This window comes from Palaemon carinicauda, unplaced genomic scaffold (genome assembly GCF_036898095.1).
Source record: "Palaemon carinicauda isolate YSFRI2023 unplaced genomic scaffold, ASM3689809v2 scaffold1211, whole genome shotgun sequence".
Taxonomy (NCBI): Eukaryota; Metazoa; Arthropoda; class Malacostraca; order Decapoda; family Palaemonidae; genus Palaemon; species Palaemon carinicauda.
In genome coordinates, this window is record NW_027168718.1 from 37,465 (window position 1) to 55,000 (window position 17,536).

Here is a 17,536-nt window from a genome sequence, read left to right on the forward strand (position 1 = left end):
ATTTTTTTTTTTTCGAGTTACGTCCACACTCCAAGCTTCCATTGACAAAAGCAATACGAACATGAGGAGATTATCGAAATAAACTATATATATATATATATAATATATATATATAAAACTACACCCCGAAGTGTTCTTAGGAAATAAGAAAGCCACTTTCGTCATACTGGGCTCAAAGGTTTCTGGGCAAATACCTTTGTGGACATTATTTCTATTTTTTCACAGACATTTTCATTCTTAGTAGGCAAATTACTTATCACATTAATACAAGGACCTAATTTTGTTTTTCCTTTCACAAGGAAATTCAGTTGCCTTTAAAAGATTGTAAAATATTTCTGAAAAATGTATAAAAATGTACACAAAATAGGGGAAATTTAAACAACTTATTTACAAAAGCATTTTTTTAATGGCTCCCAAAATCACAATAACTTGGATGCCCCAAAAAAGCACAATTGAAAAGGTAATACAATATTTTGAGAATAAAAAACTAAATGCCAACCATCACAGTTAAATAAATAATCTTAACTCTCAAATTTACTGTACCACATGACATTCCATTATGTAATACAAAAATCTCATTAAAAAAATGTAATCTTGTTCAATTTGAGAACTCTACTACACATTGGCAGTTAATCCTTATACAATTATTTATGGGAGACGAAAGCAAGGTGAGAATTTGGTCCACTAGCAATTGATAAGTCTTGGAAAAGGTGTGCGGAAGCAAGAGAGAGAAGAGAGACAGAAATAAAATTGGGGAAAAAACCAACTTCCGCTCTTCGTATCGTACCTGCGACAAACTTGCCAACGCCTTGCTATAAAGTGAGCACCTTCATCATAGAATAAAGCAAAAAAAAAGTAGTTTTAGGTTACAAAATCAGTATTTTTTCTTACTATATAAGACTATACTTATCAAAGTACAAAATAGGGCCGGTGGAGCTTCCACTAGCCAATAGGAGAGCGAGGAAAGTACGACATGTAATAGGCGCGCTGTGTGTGCCACGTCCGTTAGGCATTCTTCTCCTGCTCGATTACTGTAAGCAAATTGAAAGATCAACATTAATTCATTGAATCTATGTTCTTAAAAAGCAACTTAGGTTACTAAGCCCAAAATACATGTCCCTAACTTAGAAAACTTGATTAGTTCCAAGAAGCTGTAAGTCAAATTGCTTGCAAGTGAAATTTTGTTAAATTTTAGCCTAACCTGAATTCAATACCTATAAGTCATGTTACAAATGAAAGATATGTTATTACAAATGTTTTGCTACTGTATTTAAGTATATATTTTTATTACAGTATCTCATCTTATTTTTAGTTTGATTTATTTGATAATTGGACCTTCTGTATATACAAAATTAAGCAAAAGATATGACATACAAGAGTGTGGCATTAAATCTTCTGTTCACTATCTTTCTAACACTAAAGAGCCTAGCATATATCAGAATCTGAGTTTTATATACAGTAGCTATTTCTATGAAATAAAATGCTTTAAAATAAACTACTGTATCAATCTGTATGGTTTTTAATTCAAGATAATTTTAACCTACTGCACATCCTGATTCGTATCAAAGTTCATATGAAAGATTTAAACTAAATTTTTAAATTACAAATTATTTTCTTAAAGGGATACATCCAATAGTTTCAAACTAAATTTTTTGTCCAAAAGAGTCAAGACCATGAGGTCCATTACATACAATAATTATTATGTGAACAAAGATGACCGATGAACCTACAGACTTCGAAAGTAAGCCCCCAAAGAAATAACCAAACAGCATTAATTCCTTGTTGCATTTTCTCTAGTCTGATGAGCCCTTGAAATGTGGCCCAGCAAAGCTCTTAAAAACTAGACTAACGTCATTGACTGGTAAACACCTGACTGGGGTTCGAGTCCCGCTCAGACACTTAAGTTTCTTTGGTTGCTGCAACCTCACTATCCTTGTGAGCTAAGGATAGGGGTCTTGGGGCAGCCTATAGATCTATCTGCTGAGTCATCAGCAGTCATTGCCTGGCCCTCCTTGGTCCTAGCTAGGGTGAAGAGGGGGCTTGGGCACTGATATGTATATATGGTCAGTCTCTAGGGCATAGCCCTACTGTCCTTTGCCTCTGCCATTCATGAGCGACTTTTGAACCTTATAAATACTGGCACTCCTTGGTCCTAGCTAGGGTGAAGAGGGGGCTTGGGCACTGATATGTATATATGGTCAGTCTCTAGGGCATTGTCCTACTGTCCTTTGCCTCTGCCATTCATGAGCGACTTTTGAACCTTATAAATACTGGCACTCCTTGGTCCTAGCTAGGGTGAAGAGGGGGCTTGGGCACTGATATGTATATATGGTCAGTCTCTAGGGCATAGCCCTACTGTCCCTTGCCTCTGCCATTCATGAGCAACTTTTGAACCTTTAACCCTTTTATCCCCAAAGGACGTACTGGTACATTTCACAAAAGTCATCCCTTTACCCCCATGGAAGTACCGGTACGTCCTTGCAAAGAAATGCTATAAAAATTTATCTTTTCATATTATTGATAATTTTTTTTTTTTTAAGAAAATTCAGGCATTTTCCAAGAGAATGAGACCAACCTGACCTCTCTATGACAAAAATTAAGCCTGTTAGAGCACTTTAAAATAAATATACTGCAAAATGTGCTGGGAAAAAAATAACTCCCTGGGGGTTAAGGGTTGGAAATTTCCAAATAGCCTGGGGGTAATAGGGTTAAAACATTAAAGATTTCCAAACATGAAACCCGACTACTCACCCTCCTTAGTTGGGAGGGGGTTCTTCTCCTGTGTTTCAGTCTTCTTAAGATTCGATTGGTTGAATCCCTCTATGCCCTGGAAGAGAGCCTGCTGGCCCTTCTCCTTCTCAATATCTGAGGAAGAGAGATCGAGATCAGAAAAGTTATTCATTGGTGAAAATTAAAATGTTGCTTAACTATCAGAGGACACAGCATTTTTCCAGATATATTTCTGACATTCAGATATAAATGTCTAGTTAGTGGATACCGTTAATGTTAAGAATACTGTACATGATTTTTAATGCGTGCATTTATGAAAATACATTAGACAATACTTAAAAACTAAAATTTAAAAAATAGTACATGAAGAAAAACATGTCAAAAGTATAAGTATTAATATCATATACAATAATACTGTAAATAAACAGAGCAAATATAAGCCTTGGTTACAGTATTTATTAAATCTACAAATAAAACCGGTTACAAGCTTGGAATTAAATCAGCCAGACTGAAAAAATCATAATAGTTAAGCCAGGTCAGTGAACACAATCCACCATGGTCTCCAAATAAACAGATTAGGAGTGTTACAATCACAAGTCAATTTCACACACTCCCAAACAACCTTCTTTCGATGGCAAGACATTTTTCTCTGCCGTTTCAGTCTGCTTCAAATCGCTTCTGTCGTACGAGAGCAGACGCTGAAAAATACCCTGGTGAGCCTTCTCGGTCTGTATGTCTGCAGAACGTACAATTTATGTCAGGAACATCTTAGTTCGGTGTTAATAGTAAACTATATTCTTATATTGAAATGCAGAAATATCTGGGGTCACGATAAATTGGCAATTCAAATATTGTCACTAATATGGAATAAATTAGTGTAACTCTTAGCTATTACCAAAAGCAGAACATAGACAAAAAAACACAAGATGCCTAGTTCCGTAGTTTGAATCATTACGCTAGCACATAACAGCCGAACAAAGGGGCATACTACAGGGTGTCTGAAAAAAATGTACTCACTCTTAGAATTATGAGCAAACCTTTATTTATGGACAGAACGAAATGAAATAGCATCGAATACATGAGACAAATGTTCAAATTGATGACTATTATAAATGTACTCAGTCTTTTTTTGTGTTGCAGATATCCTGAATTACTGAAGCTATGGCAGGAAATCAACTTAGTTTCGAAGAAATGTTTCACAACGTTTGCGAATCCCTTGGTGCGCGTTATCAGCGTTGTCTGGACAATAATGGTCATCAATTTGAACATTCGCAAACATGATTCTTCAAACACATCTGTCTCATGTATTCGATGCTATTTCATTTCGCTCTATGTCCATAAATAAAGGTTTTCTCTTAATTCTAAGAGTGAGTACATTTTTTGAGACACCCTGTATAATGGTAAAAAAATTAGGCTTAAGTAGTACCCTTCTACAGCAGTCTTCTCGTGCTTATTTTAAGGGTACCGACTGAAATCTTACTTTAATTTATAAACATAAAAAAATTATATCGCAATTATAGGGTTTCATAAATAAATTATATCGCAATTATAGGGTTTCATAAATAGGTCGAAAAGTATTACATAAATATTGAAAAAAAAGTTAGGATAACAGCCTTCTGAATATCATAGTTTGACTAAATGATCAATTTGCTTTAAGGCAGGCACAGGGATAAAAGCAAGTTAGTCAACACTGTATTGGTAAGTGAAGTTGCTTTATCAAGTATTCAATGTTATGCCGAGCTTCACATGTTATCGTAAAAATTCACGTCGAAAAGGTGCCAAATGCCAAAAATGTTACGCCCCCAAAGAAACTATTAAACGTGACGACACAAAGACAACGGCTCTGTTATTTGCGTCAAGCTCCAAACAGATGCTCTCGCGGCATAACCTGCTGTCGAAGGAAGGACTACCTTCTCCTCGGTCGAAACCTGCCGCATGCAGCTCTTGTCGTACGACGTCAATCTTTGGAAAATGCTCTGGTGAGCTTTCTCTAATGCGATATCTACACAGGGAAAATAATTTCAAACCGGCTTTTAACATTATCTAATCTCAAACTCCTGTATGAGATAAGAATATAGATGAAATTGGCATACTGTATATGGTACATAGAATATCCCACAAAATCTTATAGTAAACATACAGTAACTGTACAGTAAATTTAGAAGTATTACGCCCTATTTGGAAATTACATTAAATTTTAAACTTACTTTTACAGGTATACAGTATAATGAAATGAACAGTCAAAAATTAAGCTTTGAAATAATCACTATACTTTATATATACAGTACCAAATATCCTGAGAAATGTATAATTACTAAAAACTTTGTTCTGTATATCCCAATACCCTAAGAAATGTCAACTGTAGATTTAAAATATTAAAACACTGCCTTAGAATAAATTATTTACTTTGAGTCAATTTTAAAGGCATGAGGCTCACATAAAATTAAAAGGCCTGTTTGTGCAAAACAGTTAAAACTCTTAATTAGAAATTGCAATGTTTGTGCTCCAATTAAAAAGTATGATATTAACCTAAACCAGTCAAGAAAAAAGGTATTTAATACAGTATTAAGAAATGGTTTCTTTGAGTTTAAAATTTAGTTTCTTTCAGAAGGCAAACCCTACTAAGTGAAATATAATTTCCAGTTACTAAATGTAACAATTTTGAACACTGCACAATTCATGCTGAAGTTATAACAGTTATGCCGTTTTATCTAAAATCAACAGTGCTAAAAGTAGTTCTTTACAGTTATAAGGCACTAAACAATATCTACATAATAAATTACTTTATGTTACAGATTTATGATAAGCTACCAGGTATGTACTGTACATACATTTAACTTGAAGGAAAATATTTCCATGAGATTCTGTATACAGTAAGACCAAAAGGAGGTTCTACCAAATAGATACAACAGCAAGACTTTTTTATAACACGATCTTAGACTTTTACGCGATCTTGTATATAAAAAATGTAATTTCAAACCCAATAAATTGCAATAGCAGATCCTCTACTATGACTTTGGAAGGCATTATTATTATTATTACTTGCTAAGCTACAACCCTAGTTGGAAAAGCAGGATGCTTTAAGCCCAGGGGCTCCAACAGGGAGAATAGCCCAGTGAGGAAAGGAAATGAGGTCTTACTGTATACAGGAGATTTAATCAAAATGACAAGATGTTACTGTTAACAGACGCGCGCACACACCACACTTAAACATTTAAATATCTACGATACATCTTTTTCTTCTAATATTTTAGGTTAACGCAAGAACTAAAATGTACAGATTTAATTAAAACGAGGACACTACAAGATGTTACTGTTAACATACTTGCCCACACCACACTTCACAACATTTAATATCTATGATACATATTTTTCTTAGCTTTTTAGGTTAATGCAATAACTAAAACATCCAATTTCTATAATTTTCAATTTTTCCAATATCAAAAAGAACTTTTCCATGTGTTAGTCAAAATCATGTCCAAAATTGTCTAAAAATGTGCAAATGAAAGTTAAAAATCTTATCACAAAACTTCCCCAAACAATGTGCGTGTAATAAATTCAACCCAATAACACCAGTGCAACATCGTTTAGTGATTCCAAACAAGTGCAATTGCATATTTACTAAACTATCAAGTCTCCTGCCTTCTATGATGCCAGAAACGTGCGCTAAACTAGCGTGCCACCAAACTCAACCCTTCATAGTCTCGCGAATTAACGCCACACTACAAACTTGCTATCTGATAACTTTAAAGCGAAGAGCTATGAAATTTCTTCTCTTCCTGTAGCCCTGTTTTGACTATATTGTTTTCCATTGTTCTTATATACGCTTGGTAAAATAAACAATAATGGCTATAGAAAAATTACCATTTAAATTTTCAAACTATATAAGCCAAAAAAGTACCGTAATACCTACAATATCAAACTTTCTTACTAGGAAGCTAGAATATACTTGTCAAATTAGTTTACCAAGAAAAAATAGCTATAATTTTTTTTAACAGAAAATAAAGGGAAAATAAACTAGTCCCAGATTTCTTTTACCTAAGTTTCCCATTAAAACTACCTTTGACCATGTTAACTACAAAACACGATTCACTATATATCTACATACGTAGCACAAGTGCAGGTTATATACTGTATGTGCAATAAAGCAAAAGGTCTAAATTAACACAAATGTCAAATATTTGTATTAGAAGACCTACTTCACTCAAAATTACTGCAGTAATTTTATATTTATAAACCAATCTTCCCTTTCTAGGGAAGATACAAGTAGCGTTCTAATAGTTTTTTCAAGCAAATACTTTATAATTCAACCACAATAGCTTATCAATTAAGATTTTAAAAAGCAGCGTCTTCCATTAGTAGAAATCTGCTCAACAGCCAACAATGCGAATACAATATTGTTTCAACTGCTCTAATAATGTACAAGTCAAGTCCCAATTCAAATTCCCGTGGATGTACAACCTTCAACCCGTCTACAAAATCAAAAAGCCCACAACAACGAATACCTTCTTTGTCGGGCAACGCTACTTTCTCTTCGGTCTCCGCATGCCTCATCTGAGACTTGTCGAAGTCTGCGACGCCACGGAATATTCCCTGGTGCGTCTTCTCTGTCTCGATATCTGATAGCGACACCGTCAATAGGATGAGTTTATTGTTCGTGAGGGGGCAAGTTTTGTACATTTCACCCGAAGGAAGTACAGTGATAGTGTCATGATAAATAGTACAGTGGGTTTTAGTTTTTCTTCATATGCAATATCAAGTGTTTGTGCATGCTCCGTACATGAAGGATTTTAAGATCTACTTACCCAAGAAAAAAAGGATTCACATACAATTTTCATTAATTCAATATTTAAATAAAAAATCTGAATGCACCAAGATACAAAAGCTGTATATTTATAAGTTCCATAAATAACTGATTAATTTGAAATTGGTATCTAGAATTCAAGTTCCCGATGATGACCAGTAAACGCTCGGATAAATTAAAAATATCTGGAATAGAATTTTTTTAAAATCATAAACTTAGCCAAAATTAAACTCTGAAAATAAAATTATAAACTATATCTAAGCACAATTATATAGCAACAAGACTATCTTGGCATTTTTTACTTTTTAAAAGTTTCGTAAAGGATTTTTGTATACAAAACTTAGCATTAAATGCTTAAAAAAATTGGGGAAAAATAGGTAAAGTTAAAGCAGCCAATTAAAAAAATGTAGACAAGGCAACATAGTAATAAGTAGGGAGAGAATCTGCACTGTTCCAACATTAATAGTTACTATTAAAATTAAACAAAATATCAAAAATTTTAAACAATTTTTATTTTTCCTAACATACTCACCGAGAACTACTTTTCTGTGGAGGTCACCTAGTGACTCCACAGAAAAGTAGTTCTTGGTGAGTATTTGTGTTGGAACAAATAAAAAACTTTAAACAATTTTTATTTTTCCTAACATACTCACCGAGAACTACTTTTCTGTGGAGGTCACCTAGTGACTCCACAGAAAAGTAGTTCTTGGTGAGTATTTGTGTCGGAACAAATAAAAAATTTTAAACAATTTTTATTTTTCCTAACATACTCACCGAGAACTACTTTTCTGTGGAGTCACTTGGTGACCTCCACAGAAAAGTAGTTCTCGGTGAGTATTTGTGTCGGAACAAATAAAAATTTTTAAACAATTTTTATTTTTCCTAACATACTCACCGAGAACTACTTTTCTGTGGAGTCACTTGGTGACCTCCACAGAAAAGTAGTTCTCGGTGAGTATTTGTGTCGGAACAAATAAAAAATTTTAAACTATTTTTATTTTTCTTAACATACTCACCGAGAACTACTTTTCTGTGGAGTCACTTGGTGACCTCCACAGAAAAGTAGTTCTCGGTGAGTATTTGTGTCGGAACAAATAAAAAATTTTAAACTATTTTTATTTTTCCTAACATACTCACCGAGAACTACTTTTCTGTGGAGTCACTTGGTGACCTCCACAGAAAAGTAGTTCTCGGTGAGTATTTGTGTCGGAACAAATATACTTCATGGTTACTTTTTAGTAGAATAGACAAGGTTAAAAGTTTAGTAAATTTACTTTAACAATTTCCACGGTGCAGTGAAAGAAGTGAAGCCTTAATAAAAAATTACAGCAAGATATTTTAATGCTTTAGCAAGCAATCCAAGTATCGTACAGTATATAGCTCATCGCCGTTTCCCCAAGACAACTTGGGAACGACACTAGCCAGTAGCCACACCATTGAACCCACTGTGCACAAACAAGAAGTTGAAAGATAGCGAACACTTCCACATTCCTGGCTAATGTTCATACTTACAAAAGTGCAACTGTGTTAACCCTTTTACCCCCACCATAAGGTTAAATTTCGAGCACATTTTGCTATATAATTTTTCTAAATTGCTCTAACAAGCTTAATTTTTGTCCTAGAGAGGTCAGGTTGGTCTCATTCTTTTGGAAAATGCCTGAAGTTTCTCGTAAAATTATCAAAAACATGTAATTAACAGTGTTTTGCAAGAACGTACCGGCACGTCCTTTGGGGGTGAAAGGGTTAAGGTTATCACAAAACGCCTACGTCGATTAAAACAGCCCTGATTTACTGTGCTCGGGGGTTAGGATATTCTATGGTTAATTACTTTAAAACAGGAGTCTAGATTCAGAAGGATCACTGCTACGTTTCCGGCAAGCAGACAAGTTCAGTCGTCCAGGTTGACAATATTTAGTCCCTTGACTACAGGAAACTATAGTCCATTTCTTTTATCGAAGCAGATTTGCACCGACTCGCAGCGGTGCCCTTTTAGCCCGGAAAAGTTTCCTGTTCGCTGATTGGTTAGAATTATCTCGTCCAACCAATCATCGATCAGGAAACTTTTCCAAGCTAAAAGGGCACCGCTGCGAGTCGGTGCTGGTTAGAATTAGCTTGTCCAACCAATCATCGATCAGGAAACTTTTCCGAGCTAAAAGGGCACCGCTGCGAGTCGGTGCTGGTTAGAATTATCTCGTCCAACCAATCATCGATCAGGAAACTTTTCCAAGCTAAAAGGGGCCCGCTGCGAGTCGGTGCAAATCTGCATCGCTAAAAGAAATTGACTATAGTATGCAAAAAGGGATGATTATTATGTCTCGATATATCAGTACTCTAGGCTTTTTATAACAATTTGGAGAGTACGTTTTAAAATGGGGCAAGATTAGACAGTCTTAAAAAGTTAGGACTTCCTTAAAAAGGCCCCAAATAATGTGAAAACTAAATTTTTAAATGGTATAGATTCAATAATCTAAAAAGACAAAAATTATGTCTAGTTAAAAAATCCCAGTACACCTCATCAATACAAGAGAAGTCGAGGCTGAATTTTGAATTACTTTGGTTTTATAACACTTCTATGTCACAATTCTGCTTTCTATATCAAAATTTCCCCCCATCAGAGATAAAGAGACTTCCAATTATCATCCCAAAGGAGACGACCAAACTTGCATACGCGCCCATCGGGTTAATCTACATACACGGTTTAGAAACACTTTTTTGAAAAGCTTAGAAGGTTAGCTATAAAAAGGTCTCTGTCCCAAATTCTACCTTCTTTGGCTGGAAGGGCAACTTTTTCTTGCGTTTCCGCATGCCGCATATTGGCTTTGTTAAAGCCAGTTACTCCTTGGAAAATACTTTGGTGCGTTCTTTCGGTTTCAATATCTGGAGGGGGTAGAAGCAGCCGACAATAGAGGTTAATAAACCCTCTGGTACTTCCCAAGTGGTTAATAAAAAAAGGTAGCTGTTCATTCAATTCAGCTTTCTACAATCAGACAACTGGTAAACCTGTTATAATGGTTTTTTTTACACTGAATACAGTAGGTATGGTACATGTAAATACTGTATTGTAATACACTGAAACTACACTGAAAAATCATGCTATACAGTATGCAGTGCAAGATAATTCATGCTATTGACATTCTTGCAAGGGATAAAAGAACATTGTCTTACCAATGATTCAATTCCAAGGAGGCATTCTTAATTATCAATTTTACAAAAATAAAACTACATTGCAATTATAACTCCATTCTCAATGAACTGCAGAACTTTTTTTTTTTAAAACAGGAGTAGCAGACGAGAACCGTCAAATCTCTCCTGATGCTAAAAATTTCACACAAGCAGAAGCAGAAATTATAAAATAAAGAGAAACTAAAGCAAGCGAACACACCTTCTTTAGCCGGCAACACAATTTTCTCTTTTGTGTTTGCATGCTTCAAATTTGCAGCGTTGAAGCCCTCCACGGCTTGGAGATGGGCCTTTTCTTTCTTCTCTGCCTCCACATCTGAAATTACCAGAACATGCTGCAAGCTCATGCACAGAAATCAACAAGAATACCAGGTGAGGACAGGATTGCTTGTGCAACATTCATGTCTGTCAGGCTGGGGAAAGGGAACGGGAGGGAGGGAGGGACTTGCTCTACAAAGAGGAGATTATTATCATACATCCTATAGTCCATTTCTCTTAGCGATGCATATTTGCACCGACTCGCGGCGGTGCCCTTTTAGCTCGGAAAAGTTTCCGGATCGCTGATTGGTTGGACAAGATAATTCTAGCCAATCAGCGATCCGGAAACTTTTCCGAGCTAAAAGGAAAAGTTTCCGGATCGCTGATTGGTTGGACAAGATAATTCTAGCCAATCAGCGATCCGGAAACTTTTCCGAGCTAAAAGGAAAAGTTTCCGGATCGCTGATTGGTTGGACAAGATAATTCTAGCCAATCAGCGATCCGGAAACTTTTCCGAGCTAAAAGGAAAAGTTTCCGGATCGCTGATTGGTTGGACAAGATAATTCTAGCCAATCAGCGATCCGGAAACTTTTCCGAGCTAAAAAGGCACCGCCGCGAGTCGTTGCAAATATGCATCGCTAAAAGAAATGGACTATAGGTACATCAACTTCTTGAAAGGAACAGAAGCACATCAAATGTTGGGGAAATTAACCCTTTTACCCCCAGGCTCTTTGGAAATTTCTAACCCTTAACCCTAGGGGGATATTTTTTTTCCCCAGCACATTTTGCAGTATATTTTTTTTTAAATTGCTCTAACAGCCTTAATTTTTGTCATAGAGAGGTCAGGTTGGTCTCATTCTCTTGGAAAATGCCTGAATTTTTTCGAAAAATTATCAAAAATATGAAAAAAAGGACGTACCGGTATGTCCATGGGGGTAAAGGGATGGCTTTTGTGAAACGTACCAGTACGTCCTTTGGGGGTAAAAGGGTTAAAATAAAACCTGTTAATGAAATGATCTGGGGGAAGGAGTCAGGTTACAACTGATAACGGCAAATAACAGTAATTTGATTAAGATGCATTGTCCATTGCATTCCCGTATGTTCTAATACAGTCAGGGCTGTACTCCACAATGCTTTGTTATGTTGCACAGTCAGGAGCTGTACTCTACAATGCTTTGTTCTCATGTTGCACAGTAAAGCTGTATGCAAAATGCTTTGTTCTTAAGTCTACTACCCCAAACCTTTACTGTCCTACCTAATAAACAACAACCACCACTTACCCAGCTTTCAGAAGATGCAAGCAATGCTTATATCCATAGAAATTGCCCTTCAAAAGCAAGCAAGAACTTTCTTTACTAGATCGGATTTATTGATTTTAGTTGAATACGTAGCCCAGTTGCCCGGGTCTGAGAATATTCAGTGCCCTAGTAGATCAGGGATGGTTACACCGAGGAAGCAAGAATGGAGGTCAAGTAGAAAGATATAAAGCAAGTCTAGCTATGGGCAAAGGGAAAACAGCTAAGCCCTTTATGTAATGCCTAAACTCAACTACAGGAGGTCGATTGATGGCATTACCCTCCAACCGAGACTTTCCTATTCAAGGACTGTTCGAGAAGTTGACTTCTCAATACGAGTTTAACACACAAAGTTAAACATTTAACATTTCTACGAACATCATCAAAGCCAGCAAAACCAGGTGGCCGTTGAAGTAGACTGTTGGCGGCCACGACACCCTAGCATCAACAACGGGTACGACATCAACTTCCATCTCACATCCAGAAGCTATTCCGTCACACGGCAGCCAATTCACTTCCAGCTAGCAAGTACAAACAGGGGAAGAGAGCAACTGTCCCAAGAAAAAAACCCTTACCTGAGCTAGTGGGAAGGACAATTTTCTCTGACGTCGAGGTTCGTTTCAGCCTCCCGCAAGGGAATTTAGCGATGTTCTCCAGGTGTTCATTGCGTTGCTTCTCGCTTTCCAGGTCTGTTTTAACATGCAATAATAAAGCAACATGCATAAAAAGAAGCAGCTTCAATACCGTAGAGTCCGTTATAAGAGTCGGGAAACTACAGGAAAATACAGTACTGTCAAAAGGACTAAATGAAGGGACTTGTGAAATTTCCAAGCTAAAATTATAAAGATTGGACAGCCATAGATTTTTTCAAACTACTCCGAGGGACTGACATTTCTAAATTGAAGGGTAAGAACTGCTATCGGTCTTAAGATTTAACCTAAAGGAAAAGGGTTAGGCTAAAAATTGGTCAAAATTAGGGATAAACTTGAATCTAAAATATAAAAAATTACGTTAAATTTCAGCATTGATATTACAATGCGAATTAATTTTCCAAATCATCAAATGCTTATGTTCAGTACCTCTAGCAGGGACAACTCGAGATGTGAAAAATCCACGTAACTAGATTGAAAAATTACCGACAACCTCAACAATGTCCGAATGCACAGTACTATATAAACCTTAAACAGTCTTACTATTAAAGATATCCAAACCGAAAAATGCCATCAAAGCAAATTTACAATTTTAACTATATAATGTTCAGTGAACCTCTTCAAACGCTATAGTTTTTGGAAGTCTAACCTTGATACTTTGAACAATCAGTGAACATATAATAATTAAAAGTAAGCTTTATAGAAAGCTCATTTATTTAACCTTTTACCCCCAATGCTATTTGGAACTTTCCAACCCTTAACCCCCAGGCTTTTTTTTTCTTTTTCAAGCACATTTTGCAATATATTTTTTTTAATTGCGCTAACAGCCTTAATTTTCGTCAAAGAGAGGTCAGGTTGGTCTCATTATTTTGGAAAATCAAAAATATGCAAAAAAGTAAATAGTTTTTTGCAAGGACGTACCGGTACGTCCAAGGGGGTAAAGGGATGAATTTTGTGAGACGTACCAGTACGTCCATTGGAGGTAAAAGGGTTAAGCAGAGGGCCTGAAGAAAATTTTTTTTTATCCCAACTACTTTACATATTTTTATAGAGAATCAGATTACTTATTACAGAAAATTGTAACTCAAAAATAGTGAGCTTATGGCATTGCAAGATGACATTTTATATGTGCAATTAGATAAAAAAGTCACAAGTGAACTTCAAATTTCAACTTTGGCACCTAAAGTTTTCAGTCTGAGAAAAATATCAAAACAACCTTGTCAACCATTAGGATACACAAGTCCCAAGTTTTCAAAAATGCAATAAAATTTAGATAAAAATAATTCACCTTAAACCCAAATAAATCTGGGAGAAAAAAATTAGTTGGGAAGACCTATGGGTACAGATAGGTGTAGAAATTGGAAATAAACTGGCTAAAATGTGGTTAACAATTTTCAGAATGGAACAATGATCAAGGTGAGAGAAATTTACCACTATCTTAAACTATCTATGAATATAAAAGGGATTTTGATATAGGAAAAATCTATTTTTGGGCGAGATAGCCATGTCGTCCTGATGGAAGTCCCTCTAGGCAGCTTTCTATTTGGGATATTTCTGTGAGTGATATACCAGAGAATTTTACCTGTGTCACGGGGTTACTACCCCAGGAGCGAATATCCCGAAAGATACCGTATATGTATCAGACGTGTTTAAAACAACCATGGCTATCCTTCCCCAAATAGAGTTAACCTCGTCTAGAAAGATATGGAACACGATTGGATATGTGGGAGTCTAGTATGACCAGTTTCTCTCCATCCGTGAGTAGTTAAGGCTGCTTCTAACTGTTAATAAAAAGGAGTACCTAAATTGTCTTCGATGAAAAATAATGAAAAATACTGAAGGATCAAGAAGCCAGAAAACGGGCAGACTATAGCCCATCCCAAAAGACATGCACTAAAAAAATGATTCATGCTTCAGTATCGCTATAGGCAAAAAATATGCAAGTTCCAATACAGTACTGTATTACAGCATTGACTGCAACAATACTAAGTTACACTACTACTGTATACTGCATTAGGGAATTTGCCGTACCATATTGCATTGTTACGAGTTAGCAACATACAATACAGCACCGCATCTAATACGTTTCATTAAGTGAACTCTCCAAACTTATACAGCATATACTGTATCTACATGTACTGTATCAGGCATTCATAAAAAATAACACTGCAGTTAATATACTGTGTAGTTTAAACCAAAGCCAAGAGCGAGCAGCAAATCTTGCCTCTGTACCAACGTACTCGCTGTTACTTCCGACACCAATCAATTTCCTCAACAGATTCAAATCGTTGATCACATTACTTTACCTTTGCCATTGCTCTGTCCGCGAGGGTCATATTATTTCGCGTTCGACACAGTCGTGCGTGGGTAATGGACTGTACAGACCAGACAAACTTTGTCCAGAAAATATAAAACGTCGCGTCCTCCAGGCATTTAGGTGCGAAACTATTTCCTTGCTCGGTGGAGAAGTGTGTCTACTAGTTACCTGATTTTTCTACAAAAGCTATTTGGTGTTACACACAGTAAAAAGAAGGGTTTCTTTCATTTCTTGACATATAAACAAAAATCATTTATTCCTTTTCGTTACACTTTGTAAACAGAAAAGCATCCCTTTCAGTGGAGAAGTGTCAACTAGATACCTGATTTTTCTACAAAAGCTATTTGGTGTTACACATAGTAAAAAGAAGGTTGTCTTTCATTTCTTGACATATAAACAAAAATCATTTATTCCTTTTCGTTACACTTTGTAAACAGAAAAGCATCCCTTTCAGTGGAGAAGTGTCAACTAGATACCTGATTTTTCTACAAAAGCTATTTGGTGTTACACATAGTAAAAAGAAGGGTGTCTCATTTCTTGACATATAAACAAAAATCATTTATTCCTTTTCGTTACACTTTGTAAACAGAAAAGCATCCCTTTCAGTTCATTTTAAATTTCCCAGAACAATTATATCCAGCACCTCAAAGCTCCACACACAAACGACAGTCCTTCAATCAAGCAAAAATGCCAGTGCATTCCCACGCACCAATAGCTCCTCGTACAAACAGCAAGTGCCTCCCTGGCCGGCCTCCGCATCAAACGATAGTGCCCCTTTAAAGATAGTCTTTCCCCCTATCTGAAAACACCCAGCCACCCTGTCTCCAACCAAATGACCCTCCCAACTCCCCCAGTACATCCCACGCATTATCAGCATCTCTCAACCCTTAGCTACTGTGGAGAGATCAGCTTCCCATTCATTAGTTGTAGACAATGAATAATGTAGATGCATAATATATCATCCAAAACTGTAATGAATTACGCTGTATTTGATTATGCAAATACAAAGACATTACAGCATAATATTAGGATATTTGTCAATACAGTAGTTTGGTAATCAACAGTTTTTATTAGAAAAAGTAATGTAGATGCATAATATATCATCCAGAACTGTAATGAATTATGCTGTATTTGATTATGCAAAGACAAAGACATTACAGCATAGCTAATTAGGATATTTGTCAATACAGTAGTTTGGTAATCAACAGTTTTTATTAGAAAAAGTGGTATTGCAGTATATACTACTGTGACATTTGGTTTTCCTTTCATAAGGTATCATAAACTTCATCATATAACTGTTCCATTAACAAAAAGTAGGCCTCTACCACAAGCCAAAAAGGTAGGCCTGTTTAGATTACATAATTGAAACTAATCAAATTTGACCTATATTGGTAGTACAAGACATGACAAAATCACACATTATGATGAACTTCAGCACTCGTTTGCAAGTCAAATTATTGACCAAAAATCTTCACTCACTGACGCATGCAATAGAAATAAACCCCAAAGCACGACCTACCTCTTGAATATTATATCCCTTTCGATTCCTCAAAAACAAAAAAATCCATATATATGATTATCTTAAAAAACTGGGAATTCAAAATGAAACGGAGGAAACAAAAAGGGCACTCTACTCACCCTCCTTCGAAGGCAATATTGTCTTCTCTTCCGTGTCGGTCTTCTTGAGTTTGTCGGGGGTGAAGCCTTCGAGCTGGCCCTTGAGGGTTGGGTCGACCTTGGGGAGATCCTTCAGGGTCTTCTCGGTACTCATCTTGTGTTTTGTGAGGATTTAAAGCTATGGGATGAAGGCTGTAAAGGAAAAAAATGCAATATTAGGCATTTCTCTTTTTTGTTAAAGTTTGGGATGACAACATAACATTAGGAATTATTCTTAGTTTGATATGACAGCAATATAAAAATACTAAAACATGTTGGACGATATATTTTAGGATTTTTACTTTCGCAAACGAAATTAAGAGGTTATGTTCTACCCCGTTTATGAACAGCTTCCTGACCACAATTTTAATCGTAGGGTTATTATGTAAAAATCTGGAAATAATTAAATTTTGAAAGGCAAAGGTCAAGGTCAAGCAAAATTCCCAATTCACAATCGGCCATAAGTATGGACACTGTCATCGTAGAGACTTCAAAATTGGTTCATGTTAGAGTATGAAAATCCACGCCAATTAGTACATGTTAACGGAGGTCAAGGTCGAGTCCAAAGTCAAGGTCAAGCAAAAGGCCAAATCCTGGTCATCAACAAGGCCACAATTTTAATCATAAAGTAATGAAATCTCAGATT

General features: G+C 36.0%; 1 protein-coding gene across 4 annotated transcripts; it reads right to left on the minus strand.

Annotated features, from left to right (window-relative positions):
• Positions 1-383: 383 nt before the first annotated feature.
• cib (thymosin beta cib) lies at positions 384-17,079 on the minus strand. Of its 4 annotated transcripts, XM_068367892.1 has the most exons (9): positions 16,873-17,079; positions 12,843-12,956; positions 10,917-11,030; positions 10,298-10,411; positions 7,236-7,349; positions 4,619-4,732; positions 3,353-3,466; positions 2,752-2,865; positions 384-1,031 (listed from the first exon to the last, which is right to left on the minus strand). In XM_068367892.1, exons 1-9 carry the CDS (start codon positions 17,003-17,005, stop codon positions 1,006-1,008), a joined length of 957 nt encoding a protein of 318 aa, XP_068223993.1. In that variant the 5' UTR covers positions 17,006-17,079; the 3' UTR covers positions 384-1,005. The 4 variants fall into 4 exon arrangements, with proteins under 4 accessions (XP_068223993.1, XP_068223994.1, XP_068223995.1 ...); XM_068367893.1 differs by lacking the exon at positions 12,843-12,956 and having other exon boundaries at positions 16,873-17,078; XM_068367894.1 differs by lacking the exon at positions 10,298-10,411 and having other exon boundaries at positions 16,873-17,078.
• Positions 17,080-17,536: the final 457 nt, after the last annotated feature.

What these genes read in the sequence shown, in the direction of transcription:
- cib (XM_068367892.1), bottom strand. Translation starts at nt 17,005, where the DNA reads ATGAGTACCGAGAAGACCCTGAAGGATCTCCCCAAGGTCGACCCAACC. An exon ending in TGTGTTGCCGGCTAAAGAAG is followed by an intron (nt 10,412 to 10,916) that starts GTGTGTTCGCTT and finishes TACCCCCTCCAG; the next exon opens with ATATTGAAACCGAAAGAACG. An exon ending in CCCCCTCCCAACTAAGGAGG is followed by an intron (nt 1,032 to 2,751) that starts GTGAGTAGTCGG and finishes ATTTGCTTACAG; the next exon opens with TAATCGAGCAGGAGAAGAAT.